At 39.7% G+C, this 16880-nt stretch overlaps 1 protein-coding gene across 1 annotated transcript in view; it reads left to right on the forward strand.

The window, feature by feature from the left end:
* gas2l1 (growth arrest-specific 2 like 1) overlaps positions 1-16453 on the forward strand; it is a 39461-nt gene extending 23008 nt beyond the window's left edge. Inside the window, exons 2-5 of the mRNA XM_067439052.1 lie at positions 1556-1663; positions 5255-5351; positions 7706-8015; positions 10648-16453. Coding sequence (XP_067295153.1) covers positions 1556-1663; positions 5255-5351; positions 7706-8015; positions 10648-12658 — 2526 coding nt within the window. The 3' untranslated portion in view covers positions 12659-16453. The remainder of the gene's footprint in view (positions 1-1555; positions 1664-5254; positions 5352-7705; positions 8016-10647) is intronic.
* Positions 16454-16880: the final 427 nt, after the last annotated feature.

Raw genomic sequence — 16880 nt, forward strand, 5'->3', positions numbered from 1 at the left:
CAGATCTCATCAGGATATGACGCAACTTTAGGGAATGGCTCTTTGTTTCTCTATTTGTACTTTAGAGAGAGTGAGATATCGAAACCGGGAGACTATTTGTTTTCTCCAAGGAGTGATTCAATTAAGGTGTGACAGGAATTGGAAAGGTCTGGCTCTTTCGCTGAGTCAATCACCTCAGGAACTCAGGAGTCAATAACAGACCAACTTGTGATGCATCATAAGTTACATTTTTTCTGTTTACATGCTCATACAAGCTCTTAGCATCCTTCACTCAATAATGCACAGAGTTGAAGTGAAGTGAGGGATATGACTCAGTGTTTCTCACAGGAAACTGCTTCTGTTCAGGTGCTGCTGAACATTCAGTGGAATGTTTGTCTCGGAGTTTGACTAAATGTCTTTTATAGTCTGCAGTTAGCCAGTAAACAACTGAATACTAGAATGACTTCCTATTTGTGAATAGGAACTCATAGATATGAGCATCAATGTTTAATTTAAACATTTGTTGGTGTAATCACACAGAAATACACAGTGGGGCAAAAAAGTCTTAAGTCAGCCACCAATTGTGACAGAATGAGAAGAAGAAAAAAAATCCAGAAAAATCAGATTTTGGACCAGAAAAAATCCACAATTTTTTTTTTTTAACTCAAAATCTCATGATACATGGCCCCATTCATTCTTTTCTTTATACGAATCCTGGACCAAAAACAGCCCCAAAGCATGATGTTCCCACCCCCTCGCTTCACAGTAGGTATGGTGCAACTCAGCATTCTTTCTCCTCCAAACAAGACGAGCTGAGTTTTTACCAGAAAGTTAAATCTTGGTTTCATCTGACCATATGACATTCTACCAATTCTCTTCTGGATCATCCAAATGCTCTCTAGCAAACTTCAGAAGACCCAGACATGTACTGGCTTAAGCAGGGGGACACGTCCGGCACTGCAGGATTTGAGTCCCTGGCAGTGTAGTGTTACTGATGGTAGCCTTTGTTACTTTGGTCCCAGCTCTCTGCAGGCCATTCACTAGGCACACTGTGGGGTTCTAGGATTTTTGCTCACTGTTCTTGTGATCATTTTGACCCCACAGGGTGAGATCTTGCGTGGAGCCCCAGATCGAGGGAGATTATCAGTGGTCTTCTATGTCTTCCATTTTCTAATAATTGTTCCCACGGTTGATTTCTTCACACCAAGCTGCTTACCTATTGCAGTCTTCCCAGCCGGGTGCAGGTCTACCATTATGTTTCTGGTCTCTTTGACAGCTCTTTGGTCTTGGCCATAGTGGAGTTTGGATTCTGACTGTTTGAGGTTGTGGACAGGTGTCTTTTATACTGATAACAGTTTCAAACAGGTGCCATTAATACAGGTAATATTTGACGCTATGATGAAAATTACAGGCCTCTCATCTTTTTAAGTGGGAGCGCTTGCACAATTGGTGGCTGACCAAATACTTTTTACCCCCACTGTATATTATCGACCACTTTTAACCATGATTGTCTACATATTGTATGTATTATTTTTTATATATTTTTTAAAATATGTATTTATATTGTGTTTTGTAGGTTCGGGAAATTCTGGGCCATTGCTCCTGTCCATCACAGTTTCCCATGACCAAAGTCTCAGAAGGGAAGTACAAAGTGGGCGACTCCAGCGCACTCATCTTCATCAGGGTACAACTTTGATTAACTTTTAACAGTTGTTCATTCACCTGCTCTGTCAGACTTTTACTGTCTTTTCTAGTTTATTGCTTAAAGGTGAAGTTTATCTTATTTTTCAAAGGAGAAAACGTGTATGTTTTTCAATAAGGAGATGAAAATAATTTTTATAGAGCTAAATATGCAAAATTAGCAATAATTTGAGGTATCTGCAGGTTTATTTATTCCAACACAACAACCCCATCCTAACCAATGGTAAGTTTGGAGTGGGACTAACTGTTTGTCTGACCAATAAAGCATGGGGGAGTGTTTGGGAAATAATTTTAAAAACATTTTTTTTTTTGTGCAATTTTATTTGGTGACTTTCATTTATTGCAAAGTTTTAGTACAAATGCTGACATCAAGCCATCGATTCTGTTATTTACTTATTGAATCTGTGCTGCTGTATCATTGGGATCTTTAACATTTCCAGAATGGAGTCCAGACTATAATAATTATAGCTCCATAATAAGTCATCCCGAGGTTTGAATGGTGTTTACACAGTTGCCAAGCTGACCTATTCAAGACTTAGCCTGTTATCCAACTTCATCTAAAAGCACCCACACCCATTCATACAGCAGACAGAAATAGAGACTTATGTCATTTCCTGTCCTCTACCTAGCTCTCTGGATTCATGTGTGAGTGTGTTTATGTGCATGGGTTCATGGGTATTTACATGCACTTTATTGATGCATCTGTGTCCCTTTAGTGTGTTGTTGGGTCTACAGATTTTCACTCTCAGCTGGAGGGAATTTTAGAAGGAATTTTATCTTCCTCCAGTGCAGATGGGCTGAATCGATTAAACTCGATTTAGTCTCATTCTCCTCCGCATAGATATTGTAACTGCAACCCAATAGCCCTTTCTTTCTCTCTGTCGTCATCTGTCTTGATTTGCTCTTTTTTTCTGTGCCTAATGCTTTTTCCACTGTGGTGTGTTTGTGTGTGTGTGTGTGTGTGTGTGTGTGTGTGTGTGTGTGTGTGCACTTTTGTTAGACCTGTGTGTGGAACTTAGCTGGTGCTGTTCGATTGAACTCTTTTATTTACTGAGCCTAAAATTATACATAGAGCCATCATCCTTCACCAGCACAATTAACACCAGCAGCAGCACAGTGTGGAGTGAAGCAGAGGCCGTTCACATGCCTGGCTTAGCTTCTCTGTGTTGACATCAATGAAGGTGATAAGCAAAAGAAATAAGATGACTTTGAGACTGTCATCTGGGCGGTCACCTTCAGAAGCTCAGAGCTCATATTGATGTTGGTAAACTGAAAGAAAGAAAAACTCACGCAATTGCTGTTGTTGGAGACATTGGCACTAGAGAGCATTAGCTTTGTTTACTGTTTATTATAATTATGGTTTCAGCATGTTTCCGCTTGTTGCCATGGCAACGTGGGCTGAACCCTAACTGCTTTTTAAAGAGATAGGTCACCCAAAAATGAAAATTTTATGTTTATCTGCTTACCCCCAGGCCTCCAACATGTAGGTGTCTTTGTTTTTTCAGTAGAACACAAATGAAGATTTTTAACTCCAACCATTGCTGTGTGTAGGTTATCATTACTGATCACGCATTGATTTCTTAAGACACAAAACGATCAGTTTGTCAGTTTGTGTGAGAAATCGAGCCGTATTTATATCATTTTTTACTTCAAATACATCGCTATATCCAACAGCCTGGAACACGCTTCACTTCCGGTAATGTCAATATACACGCTCTGGCTTAAGTGGATATACAAGCCAGAGCGTGTATATTGACCTTGCCGGAAGTGAAGAGCGTTCCAGGCTGTTGGATATAGTGACGTATTTGAAGTAAAAAATGATATAAATATGGCTTGATATCTCACACAAACGGATCATTTTTGTGTCTTAAGATATCAACGTGTCATCATGAGCCACACGGCTCTTTGTGCATGTTGTCTAAGCATGTTTTTTTTGCTCTCATAAAATTGTTACCCATTCACACGATTATATGACCTACACACAGCAACGGTTGGAGTTACAAATCTTAATTTGTGTTCTACTGAAGAAACAAAGACACCTACATGTTGGATGCACTGGGGGTAAGCAGATACACATACAATGTTCATTTTGGGGTGACCTATCCCTTTAAAGGGCAGATGAGTAAAGCTATCAAAGAGCACTGCCCTCCCATTGGACCGACAACGGTTGTAGACACAGTGTTAGTAGTTCAGCTTTGATAAATGCATATTGACTTGTGTTTCACTCTGTCAGCTGTTGGTAGATATAAAAACATGTCCTGTGTGGACAGCTCCTTTTTGTGCTGCCTATATTTTGTTGAGTGTGGTTACTTCTTGTGACTTGGTTTTGTACATCAGTAAATCAAGACCTAAGCATTCAGCTTTACAAAGTTATCTTTTTGATTCATTTTACAGCCCTGTATAGTTCAGTTTAAGGTTTAGCTTGTATGAGTATTTCAATCTTTGTAGAAATGAATGCACATTTGTGCAGGTGGGCATTGTGCCAACCAGCAGATGTGCTTTCTTTTCATGGCAACGGCACACAGACACTCGTCACATGATTATTCCTTACCATGTGCTCAGCAGATGGAGTTTAGCAATGCTTAATCTATAAAGAGCTTTCTTGCAACAAAATGCACATAATCGACAGTGAAAATGTGAAAGAGAGCATTTTCCTGACTGAGCGTTTCTTGATAAAGGAATCAATAGCCTATTACCTTCATTTCTCTCTGTTCATCAGAGAAGAGCTGCAGTATAGGTGCTCAGAGCAAAAGGAGGGCTGTTTCTATGCTAAATCTCCTCCTTTCTGAGCAGCTGTAAGGGGTTTGAATGAGGGAGAGAGTGTATCGGTGTGTGATGTCTTTTTGTTCTCTCTTTAACTTTGTTATTGCGTGTTATCTGCCCTTTAAAGGGATAGGTCAACCCAAAATAAAAATTGTATGATATGACATGATAATGAAGGCGGTGAGGTGGATAGAGCTCTGTTATATAGTGCTATAGGACACTGCAGACAGAGTTTTATAATAATCAACTGACTGCCGTGTTGTCCCACCTGTAGTGGTGTGTTTAAGGATTGCCCATTCTATAGGGCTAGGATAAGGGTTTAGTTTAGGATTAGTAAAAGTTATTACTATATTAACCAGATGTAACTTATGTAACAAGGACTTGTTTTAAGTGATCAGGCTTATGAATTTTGAAGGGTGGTTGATAAAAGGTGAAAAAGACCCATAGACTTCCAAGGGACCTGGGCCATGATTAAATACCCTAGCAACTACACAGAACACCCTTCGTTGAACTTTTGCATGGACAAGCACCAATGAAATTTTCTTCACAATATGTAAAAAGTGAATTTACATGTTAGTTCTTGCGTTACAGCTCTGTATATTACAAAAATACCTCAAATTAATGAATTCTATGCTTGCAGTTCCTTGCAGATCTTCTACTGATTTTTTTATTGTATTCAATAACAAATTATTTGATACCTTTAAAGTTTTCACTGTGATGTTTTTTTTTTTAATTCAAAGCTCTGATTTGCAGTCATTTTGTACATCATTTCTGATGTGTGTGAAAAGTGCTAACCTGTCTCTCTGTGTAGGTGTTACGGACTCATGTGATGGTGCGTGTGGGTGGAGGATGGGACACACTTGAGCATTACCTCGACAAGCACGATCCCTGTCGCTGCGCCGCGTTCGGTGAGATCACCATTTGTGTGTTTCATTTCCTGTCTCTAAGCTTGAGACGTCTCAGAATTTTAAACATTGCTACATGTGTCTGGATCTTTACATTTTTATATTATCATACATTCAAGCTATACAAGTTTTGTTTCTAGTGTTTTGTTGTTAAAAAAATATGTATTCCTTCATTACATGTCTGTTTGTGGGCTTTTACAACAAATTGATAGCTGCCTGAGTCAAAATAGGCTATACACTACCTTTTAAAAGTTTGGGATAAGATCTATTAAAGGGGGGGTGAAACACTCAGTTTCAGTCAGTGTCATGTCAATCTTGAGTACCTATAGAGTAGCATTGCATCCTGCATATCTCCGAAAAGTCTTTATTTTTTTTATAATTATATAAGAAAGATGCGCTGTTCCGAGTCTTTCCGAAAAAAGCTGAGCGGAATGACGAGTGCGCGCCGCTGCTATTGTGTTGAGTGCGTCGTAAAGCTGTGTCATCCCTAACAGCGGGAAAAAAACTTTATTCAAAATAAAAATATGGCTTTTAATCAGATACAGCCATACATCTATGATCCGGAATCAGACCCAGAGGCTGCAGGTGAACAGGAGCAGCAGCAAAAATGACTAGAGCAGGACGTCTGTATGTGGTACAAGTTATACACTAACTATATAATATGCTTAGCGGCTTGTGTTATTTACATATTTATACTTGAATTATATCGTCGTATTTTTGTCTTTGAAAGTGTACATGTGGGAAGTGCAGTTGTGCACGTGTGTGTGTGTGTTAACGCGTGGTTTGTGTAGACAATTGTAACGTTAGTAAGCGGACTGGTTTTGCACGGCAGGCTAAGTTAGTGTTTACATAGAAAGACACGGAATAGTAGCGCATTTGAATGAAGAAGCGCGCTTATTTAGTTCAACATATTTCCCCCCTCTTTGTGTATTGTTGTTTGGAGTGCTTTTACAATACACAAACATAAAGTTACACATATAGTGGCCAGCTAAACAAATGTACACGCACTACACATCGCATGCTCCATTGATCAATTCACTATACGTGATCATGTTTGGGCTACTTGATGGGCATAGGCAAAAACACAGACATTTGAAGCAGTCTTACTCACCGCCTGCGGTTCTAACGTTGGGACATTTATCGTTGGGACTGCTCCATCCTTCAGCATTAGGCGATCGGAAAATCCGGCGTCGACCTGGGCCTTGTTTATGAAACAGTCGGCACCGAAATGCAGTGAACAGACATAAACCTTTGCGCAACTCAGTTGCTGATCCGGAAAAGCAAATTCCATCCACTGTTGCCTTAACGCGGGGTTTTTTGGCAATCTGTACAGGACTGTCTTGGTCTGGCAACCAAAAACGCACTTTTTTGGTGACATTGTTAATTTCTTGAAGTCACATCGCCTGTGCAGCGCAGCCTACAAGCCAGCGCTTTGATGGGCGTAGCCTGTTGCTTTCGCACTCTCCCTCTCTCTCTCACGCTCTTCCGGTAGAATTGTCCGTACGGCCCATACAAGGAAATTCCGCCCCCATTAACGTCAAAGGGGACGCATGATCGCAAAAAACTTGCTGAAACGTATGACTAACCGGAAGTAGTATTTTTGACAAAGAAATACTCCCATCAAACGTCCACCTTAACTTTTGAAACTTTGTCTATGTTTAGTATGGGATTCCAAGTCTTTAACAGTGTAAAAAGATCAGTATGCATGAAACAGCATTTCACCCCCCCTTTAAATGTTTTCGAAAGAAGTGTCTTATGCTCACTAAAGCTACATTCATAAAATAGTACTGTAAATAAGTAAATAAAAAAAATATTACAATTTAAATGAACAATTTTCCATTTTATTTATATATTTTAAAATGTTCTGTGGTGGGAAAACTAAATTTTCAGAAGCCATTAGTCTAGTCTTCAGTGTCTGATCCTTTAGAAATCATTCTAATGTGCTGATTAGATGTTCAATAAACAGTTTGTATTAAATGTATCAATGTTGAAACCAGTTGTGCTCCTTGATATGTTTCTGGACACCTTGGTACTTTTTTTCTGGTTTGAAAGAATAGCATTTATTTAAAATAGAAATCTTTTGTAACATTACAAATTTCTTTACTGTAAATTTACTGTATCAATTAGCTTAATAAAAGGATTCATTTTTTTAAAAAATCCTTCAAAATCCAAATTGTTCAACACTATACAAGACACACATAAAAAGCCTTTTTCATGAGAATACAGTCATTTAAGTGAATAACCACATTGTGAAATTTCCATTTATTAGTATTAGGTTTAAAGTCACTCAAATACATCATCATTTTTCTTGTGAAATGTTAAAAGAGCTGTCTGATGTCTTTCTTTGACCTCAACAGCTCACCGGTATCAGCAGGCTAAAGCGAGTGGCCAGGGTCCTCACAGTAAGAGCTCCAGCACTCATTCTTCTCGCTCCACAAGCCCAGGACCTCACTGGCGCAATGAGGGCATGGCGCCCTACAAAACACCTGACAGACGCTCTTTGGACCCTGCGTTGGGCGCCACAGCGCATTCCTCTCCATCACGGCCTGGCAGGTCGCACCATGCGGCTGTGCCTGTAGAGATGGAAACTAACACAGCGCGGCCCACTGCACTGCTGCCTCGACCACCACGAGACCGATCAGAACCGCGCCACTTTAATCCTCTCAGGTCAGTGCAGGTGTGTTTGGGTGTTTAGCAGTGTGTATGAGTGCATGTTTACGGCCCTTAGGAAAGTACCTTAAATAGAAAAGTACCCCAAAATCACTCTGAAATCAAAGGCACCTAGAAAATGAAAGTCACTTTTTTATTTTAGAGAAAGTTTTCTTTGTATATAAGAAGTGTTTTGTATACAATACATAAAACAATTCATGTATTTTCTAAATATACATTTTTAAAGAGTTAGTTCATCCAAAAATGAAATTTATATAATTAATGACTCACCCTAATGTCGTTCGACACCCGTAAGACCTCCGTTCATCTTCAGAACACAGTTTAAGATATTTTATATTTATACCGAGAGCTTTCGGTTCCTCCATTGAATGTATGAACGGTATACTGTCCATGTCCAGAAAGGGAATAAAAACATCATCAAAGTAGTCCATATGTGACATCAGTTAGTTAGAATCTCTTGAAGCATCGAAAATACATTTTGGTCCAAAAATAACAAACATTATTCAGCATTGTCTTCTCTTCCATGTTTGTTTTCAATCCTCAAATAAAGATTTGAACGGTTATGAATCAGCGTATTGATTCGGATCACCAATGTCACGTGATTTCAGCAGTTTGACTCGCTCCGAATCATGAATCAATACACTGATTCTAACTAACCAACTGATGTCACATATGGACTACTTTGATAATGTTTTTATTACCTTTCTGGAAAGGGACAGTATACCGTTCATACATTCAATGGAGGAACAGAAAGCTCTCGGTCTAAATATAAAACATCTTAAACTGTGTTCCGAAGATGAACGGAGGTCTTACGGGTGTTGAAAGATAAAGTATGAAGTAATTATTGACAGTATTTCCATTCTTGGGTGAACTAACCCTTTAAAAATGGATTTTGAAAGGAAGTACATTTCATATGATATTAATTTACTGATAATATTGAGTTGTTGTTTTTTTGCCAATTCTTCTCCATACAGAAAGAAATAAGAATTCTGATGAAGAGTGCAGACAATACAATAAAGCAAATTAATAAAACAAAAGAAATGCATTTACAGAAAGTGTCCAATCTTTCTATGGGAAGAACTGAAGCTTGAAGCGTTATGACTGGGACGCATGCATGATTGCGTGTTTGTATGGTTGTTTTGTCTGTACAGATCCCTCAGGGGTGTCTGCCATTTGCTCACACTGACCTAGTTAACTCAACACAAATTATAGCCCTCTGTTTGTGCACTGTACCTCCAGAGTAAGTTGCATCTTAAGGCAACAGTGCACGTGCACACAAACAAATACACACACACAGACAGATTATTGCAAGCAGATTTGAACTAATCCCAGGTGACATTGTCCTGACATCTATCCTCTTTTCGTCCAGTTTGTGACTCCCCCTTGTGTTAGAAAAAATTATGACAATTTTACAGGGACGCTGTGTTCTTGTTGCCTAATTATGCAAATGATAAAATGGTCTGGGATAATGTTTAAAAAAAAGTATTATTTCCTGAGCAAAGGGACAATTATATACATATTTTTTTATTTTATTTTATTTTATTCTGAAAAGTTGTGCTTATTGTGGAAACTCCACATCATGCATTACTGCACACTTAGACTAAAGAAAAACAATTCTTAAACATCCTGAAGTTTCAAAAGGTGCTTCCTTATTTTTATCAGATGGTGGGGAATACTTTTGCGTCAGTGTTTGCAGCGAGGGCATTTTATAACTGCACCATGAACAGCTTGCTGGTTTACCTTGGCTGTGTGCCCCGGTTTCCTTAGGCTGACTAATGATGCAGGCCAAGCATCAGAGCAGCACACTTTAACACTTGCACTCCCAGAGCTGCAGGTGAGACAGGCTGGATTATTTAGGATTAGGATAATCTCAGCTCCCAGGTCTGTCACTGCAGGAACAGGTCAGCACAACAAAAGGTTTATGGTCACAAACGGTTTACACAGACAGGCTGTCAGGGTGTGCATTTGTTACCTTCTTGTGTGAGTGTGTATTTGAATAAAATCTAATCATGGCAGAATAGGGTAGGGTAGCACTTAAAATATTTCACTGTTCTAATCTAAAGTGTAATGTAGGATCTTGAAATTCTTGTAGTGAAGTTTAAGAATTGAAGCATTCATTTTTTTGTGTTTTGACTCCATGCCCATGTAAAGACAGCCTTTAGGGTTTAAGGAAAGAGTGACAATATCAGTTTTATTCTTAAGCACTTCAGAAGTAGAGTGTATGTGTTTCATAAAGCCAGAGGATGAGTAATCCCTCTCACTCCCTTCCTCTTTGATGGTTTCCTTAATCCCAAAGAAATGGCAGCATACAACTCTCTGCGTGCTTCATTCAGATTCCCCATGTTGTCAGAAGGCTTTTATATTGTTACCTAAGAATCATATTTTGAATAAACGCTGTCCTTTTGAGCATCCTATTCAAATAATACATGAAAACATGTATCACGGTTTTCACAAAAACACATCTTTAAAAATCTTATTGACCCCAGACTTTGAATGGTGGTGTATATGTGACACTGAATATTTTTTTAAAAATAGGAAGTTACCTATCTGAGAATCCTGGCTCGGTTTTATGCATAATCTCCCATTTCAATATCCATCTCAATCTTTCTCTCTTTTCTCTTACACACAGGAATAAGGAATCTCTTCTTACGACTCGCAGACTTTCAGGAGATAGTGACTCTTCTACAGCCTCTTCTAAGGGTGGAGGAGGAAGCACAGGAGGAGGTCGCCTCTCTCTGGGTACACGGCATGCTCATGGTGATGAGGTGGTGCTCCTGGTCAACCGCAAGGAGGGGAAACACGTTATTGAGCGTCCTGCAGCGGGAGCACAGATTCCAGGCCTGAGAGCCCCTCAGACCCGTGCCCGTAGTGCTTCCAGAGAGCGCCCGGCACCGCAGTCCACCTCAATTCTTAAACCTAGTCCACCACAGGGCCCGGCTGAGGTACATCGAACACCCCATACCGAGAGAGGCAGATCTCTGGGGCCTGAAGGGCCACGAAGGCTCCAAGCTCCACGCTCCCTCAGCCAGGGCAAGACACCTAGAGGACGATTGGGTGAAGTCAGTCCCGGATCATCACCTCGCCGCAGAGACCCTCAGCTGCTTTCCATTGATCGGAGAGAGGAACTGAGACCCAAGCATATGCCCGCAGCATCCTCAAGAATAAGTGGAAGTATGCCCAGAAGACAAACATCCTCCTCTGCCTCAAACTCACCCGTTAAAGGCTGCGCCAATGGAAGTCCTGCGAAAAAGGGGATGGTAACACCCCGTCCCCCTGCTCCTCGGTCGCCTTCCACTGGGAGCCGGAAGTTGCTTCCCCCAGTCACACAGCCAGGGCGGCGCTCTCCACATTCTTCTCCACGATCAAATCCTCTCCATCCTCCTCGTTCCCCTCGATCAGTTCACAATGTACGATCCACAGGGAGAGACCAAAGAGGTAGGGCAAATCCCTACAACCAGCAGCAGGAGAGCCAGGAGGACAGCAGTATGTTTAGTTTACACCTGCTGCCAAGTCTGGACCCTCAAAGAGAGCAAGACCTGTATCGTAGCTTTGAGGCAGAGTTCCTAGCCAACACACAACAAGTCAAGGCTGGGCAGGATAAAGAGTCCACTGGAATGGAAATGAGGTCACTGCAGCTCCCTGTCTCCCATCAAGGTTTAGGGATGCTCCCAACCTCTTCAGTTGACACTAACGTTACAGACTCTGCTTACTCTTCGTCTAACTCTTCAACATCATCTCTTAATGTTGGAGGTAAGGTGGGAGTCCTGCCTGATTTGCGGGAGTCTAGACGGACTAATCATCGTGCCTCTGCACTCGAGGACCCGCCCGCACTTCTCCATAGCCAGATTCGTGGTGGGCTCCCCAATGGAGGGCTCCTGGAGGGAGAGCGATGGGGTATTAAAGGTGGTCTCCGTAAGCTCCCTGCCATCTCCAGCTCCACAGAGGAAGGAGAGGCCTCAAATCCAGGCCTATCCAGATCAATGTGCCTCCCCAAAGACATCAATGGAAGCCTACCTTTGACAGAGGTGCCAATGGAGAGTCAGCAGGACATGGTGGAATGGGCTGGAGTGGAGGGAGACGTGCCACAATGTGAAAATCCCCCGGATCTACCATATGACAATGCTGTTATTGAGTCATTTCCCTCCCCTCCACCGCCTCTAGATGACTGTTCCTACCAGGACTCCTCCAGTGAAAGCTCCTCCATGTGCTTGAGCATGAGTGAGGCTTTATCTGAAGGCTCCTGCACTCCTCCTCTATCACTGGCCAATGGGGATGCGGATGACGCAGTCATTCTCCGCACCAAGAAGGGTCAAAAGAAGACAGAGAGGGTGCCGTCCATCTACAAACTCAAGCTGCGGCCACGGATAAGACCTCGCACTGACAACAGACCCGAGAACAGCCCGTCGCGCATCCCCACACCTGTACGATACAGAAATCATTGTCAGCAGTCTCCTGCCAACTCGTCTCCCCTCCAGACCCCACCACAGTCTCCACGTTTAAACACTAACCAACCCTCACACAAAGCTCTGCACCAGGCCTTTGCCGACCTCATCCAACCCCAGCAGCGATCCCCAGCTATGGGCTCTAGAGAGTGTGCCTACTCTTCAGAGTCCAGTCTAGACAATGAGGCCTGGATGTAGTGAATGATAGTGATATACGCAAGCCTTGGTCTGTATTCCTTTGCTCAGTATAGCTTTAGAGTCAGATTAGAGAACGAAGTGGCAAGAAAGCACATTTATAAGGTGACATTGCACATCTGACTGGTGTATAACATGTAGCAGGAATCCTTACTGTCAATTCACTGGAGATATACATGGCTAAGAACATTACCAATGCCATTCTTGACATCTTGGACAAACATAGCATGTTCTGAAGCAATTCAGAGAGCTACATGCACCATTCGAGATATGCTTGATTTCGTTCATTGAGTCATCTTTTTTCTTTCTTCGAGTTTTCTGTTTGAAAAGGAAATTACTACATTTCCCTTTAGGGAATCTCTAGATTTAAATGCTCCTACATAGGTCATGTCCTCATTACCTGTTTTTAAATTTGTTCCAATGAGGACTAATTTTAGTTCTGGTTTCATTTGTTAGGATTAGAACGAAGTATACCAATATTAATCAGGGAATTATAATATACAGAGTATACTGTATGCTGGAGAATAAGAGCTGTATAACCCGTAGTGAAAATAAGATGATGGTGGAATCATTTTATAGTCATTTTATGTGCAAGGCGAGCAACTAAATGACGCTTTGACCATACTTCCATGTGGAATCCAAATTGGAAATGCAGTTAAATGACTGTACTGTTTTTAGCCCAGGCTAAATAGGACGACATATCGACTTGTTGTATTGTTTTGAGAATCTCTCATAAACGTTTGTGAGAGGACACAATCCATATTTTATCTGCTTAACTTCACCTTGGCAGACAAGCAAATATGTTGTGTTTGTGTATTATGTTTTGTACATACTAATACGGTTAATGTAAATGTTTATATGTAATATATGTCCATTTGCTTAAATGTATGGTAGTGTAATGTAAATATAATTATTAATTGAATTTAATATTAATGTATAAAAAGTATGCTGTTTATTTCAGTAAGTTAATTCTGCCTCAGCTATGCAATGTTGCTATTGAATGTTGCCTTGACAAATTTTCTTGCCTTAAAAGTATGAGAAGTTGTGTTTGTGAAGGAGAGATGACAGATGCTGCTGTGTGTGTATCTAGGTGGATAAATCTGAGTATGTGAGGTAGAGAATGTGTGTTAAACTGAAGATCCTGTGTTTTAGCCCATTAACTGTGAGACAATCACACATGTGAAGGTAACGGTAACAACTTTTTAAAGCATTCTTCTGTTTAAATTGATTTAACAACAGGTGAGAAATTAACAATGCTTAAAGGGGTACTTCAGCGCTGGGAAGATGAATCTGTATTTAAACTGGGTCATTAATGTAGTAGAAATGTAAAATTATTTTTTTATTTGGTGCTTTCTAGACTGAGAAAAGACAGAAAATGTATTTGTCTCATGGGAATGAAAGACAACAATTCCCAGAATGCTTCGCTGCCCTACGAGGTCATTCCCAAAGCCACCTACTAGATTACTGGATCACTTTCACTTTCCCACCGCAAACGTGTTCATTTTCATAAAATTAGTTCAGTTAGAGAACAGACACTACAATTAAAAACTGAAGGTGTCTGTTCAAAATGTGATTTAGCCGCTGAGGGTGTGTCACAGCACAAAAGCTGCAGGAGTCAAATTTCATACATTCGTGATAAGCTGAATGAGCTCTTGTGATGAGAGCTGAGGTAAATGGGACTGCACTCGATTCACAGCGCATGTTCAGTCTGGCGCGTTTTCAGTTCATGCCTTTGGAAGCGTAACTTTCATAGGAATTAATTTGAGAAGTTAAAACACTTTGCTCCGCCGGCCGCCTTTTACATGAATGCCTGAGGAGCTGAGCTGTGAGTGTGATCTCCCATCCCCCATGCTCGGGATGAATACGTGGAAATAGCTCCCTCTGCTGGCAGTAGTCTTTAGCCTCTGGCCAAAAATCCTCTGATGACGCAAATTGATGATATTTGCGTCAGAGGAATTTTTCCAGAAATAAAATGCATAAATCTCTTGTCTCAGGGGATATGAGGAGGGGGAGCACAATCATTCGAATATACTCCAGGGTTTCTACTGATACAAAGCCATATGCTAATCGCTGAAGTAACCCTTTAATTATAGATAGTGCCATATTAAACACCAATAAGATGTTTCTCAAAACATGGAAATCACTACAAACTAGAAAATGGAAATCATTTTTATTGTGGCCCTTTTATTGTGAAAGCTATATGGAGTCCAAAACTGTATGAAGTAGTGAAATTTTCCATTGTAATCATCATTAGACATTTCTTTAAAGTTCTGTGGCGCCACCAAGTGGTGGAATGCTTTGACTGTTAAGTCAAATGTTTTGTGTGACTTAATTTATGAAGGTGTTGAGTAGCTTGAGTAAGTTATTATAAACTGTTATTTTTTAATCAAAACAGTTAATCTGGATTGTAGACCACTGAATATAGGGGAAAACCATTAAAGTGATAGTTCACCCAACAATTTCAATTATCTTCAGGTTTGACTTCAGGTTTGAAGTCAGTGGGGCCCAACTGTTACACTACCCATATTGTTCAAAAATATATTCTTTTTTGATCAGTAAAAGAAAGAAATCTGTACAGGTTTGGAACAAATTGAGGGTGAGTAAATTATGACAGAATTTTTATTTTTGGGTGAGCTATCCCTTTAAATGGCTAAAGTTAAAGGAATTACACTACACACATATTTTGTTTGGCATTGGATTGTTTATTTGTATTGAATGAGTAAGTTATTACTCCTTGGTGATTGGTTGTGGGTGAACTATTTTATTATAAAGGGAAGATGTATGTTTCTGAACGAATGGATGAATTATTTCGATTTGGTATGCTCTCTTTTGGGGGCTTTATACTGCCGTACATTTTATCAGCTCAAGTGTTTGTTTGAGAGATGTTTCGATGTTTGTTGTTTCAATTCATCAAAAATAGGTCCGAAAAAGCGAGGGAGATGTTTACGGGAATGGATTTCAGTGTTCATGTTTTGCCTAAAGGACTGCAACCATATGATTATTGCTGTTAGCATGGCCATTGACACTCCACAAAAATCCGCAATACAATGCATCACTGCACATTGCTTCTGTTTATTGCCATTTAAATGTCTGCGGTGACACTTTAGGACTTTTATACCTAGTATAAATAAGGACGGTAGAGCTTTCTGCTGTCTTTCAGATTACATTAATGGTTGCTGTGCCTAATTTTCGTGATAATCAAAAACATATACACACTAGACACTACACACCCATTATCTTTACAATATCTAATCATTTAACTGCCATAAATTTGTACAGTAAACTGATTGAGCTCCAATCATATTTCTTCTGTTTTGCTTTCCAAGAAAAATGACAGAAAGATATTTCTTTTCTGTGATGACATTCGTTATGCGTTTCTAATCACATTTAGACATTTTTAAAATAATTTATTGCATGGATGGGTTTTGTTTTTCTTTATTATTGACATCAGAACTACAGTTACAGGTTTTATTTACTTGAGCAAACCCATATGATTTGCATTTTGCAAATATGATGTTCAGATGTGATTTACAAAATGCATGTTGAATCTACAGCATGTCATGCTCTGGTTTCAATAAATGAAAAGGCTGGTGGATGAGTTGAAATTTGAATGTCTATGGAATAATTTTTTTTTGGCTGATTGTTTTTCTTTAATGTTGACAATGAAATGTAAGGTCTTGACATTGTGGAATTTGTCTGTGTTGAATAGCAATATTGCAAGACCAACATTCCACTGTTCCTTGAAAACCAGTTGCTGTTAATTCAAATCTTGTAATAAAAATGTTTTGGATGAAATTATCTGTATTGTGTTCGTCATATATCTATCCATCCATCTAGACTATATACTATCTTTACTAAGATAATTTAGAGAGCTTTCAGTATTTAGAACAAGAGAACAGATTTGAAATATAAAAAAACCGTGGTGAATTTGTACATTTTAATTCAAGATGAAAATGATAAAGATGAAAATTAAATACACCTGTTTACTTAACATTTCATGAGATAAAAAATAAATAATTATTCATCGATGATTACTCAGATTTTATTTTATGATATTGTGTGAAGGAAATATTTTGTAGCCTACTAAATATTTTAACTTTTAGCCTATTATATTGCCCATGGAATGGAATATCAGGTGCAAATATCAAGTGAAGCATAACATTCCTCAAACAACTGTAACAAAATCCGAGGCGTATGTATGAATTAAAGCAGTAAACCATTGGAG

The sequence above is a fragment of the Pseudorasbora parva genome, chromosome 3, assembly GCF_024679245.1.
Source record: "Pseudorasbora parva isolate DD20220531a chromosome 3, ASM2467924v1, whole genome shotgun sequence".
Taxonomy (NCBI): domain Eukaryota; kingdom Metazoa; phylum Chordata; class Actinopteri; order Cypriniformes; family Gobionidae; genus Pseudorasbora; species Pseudorasbora parva.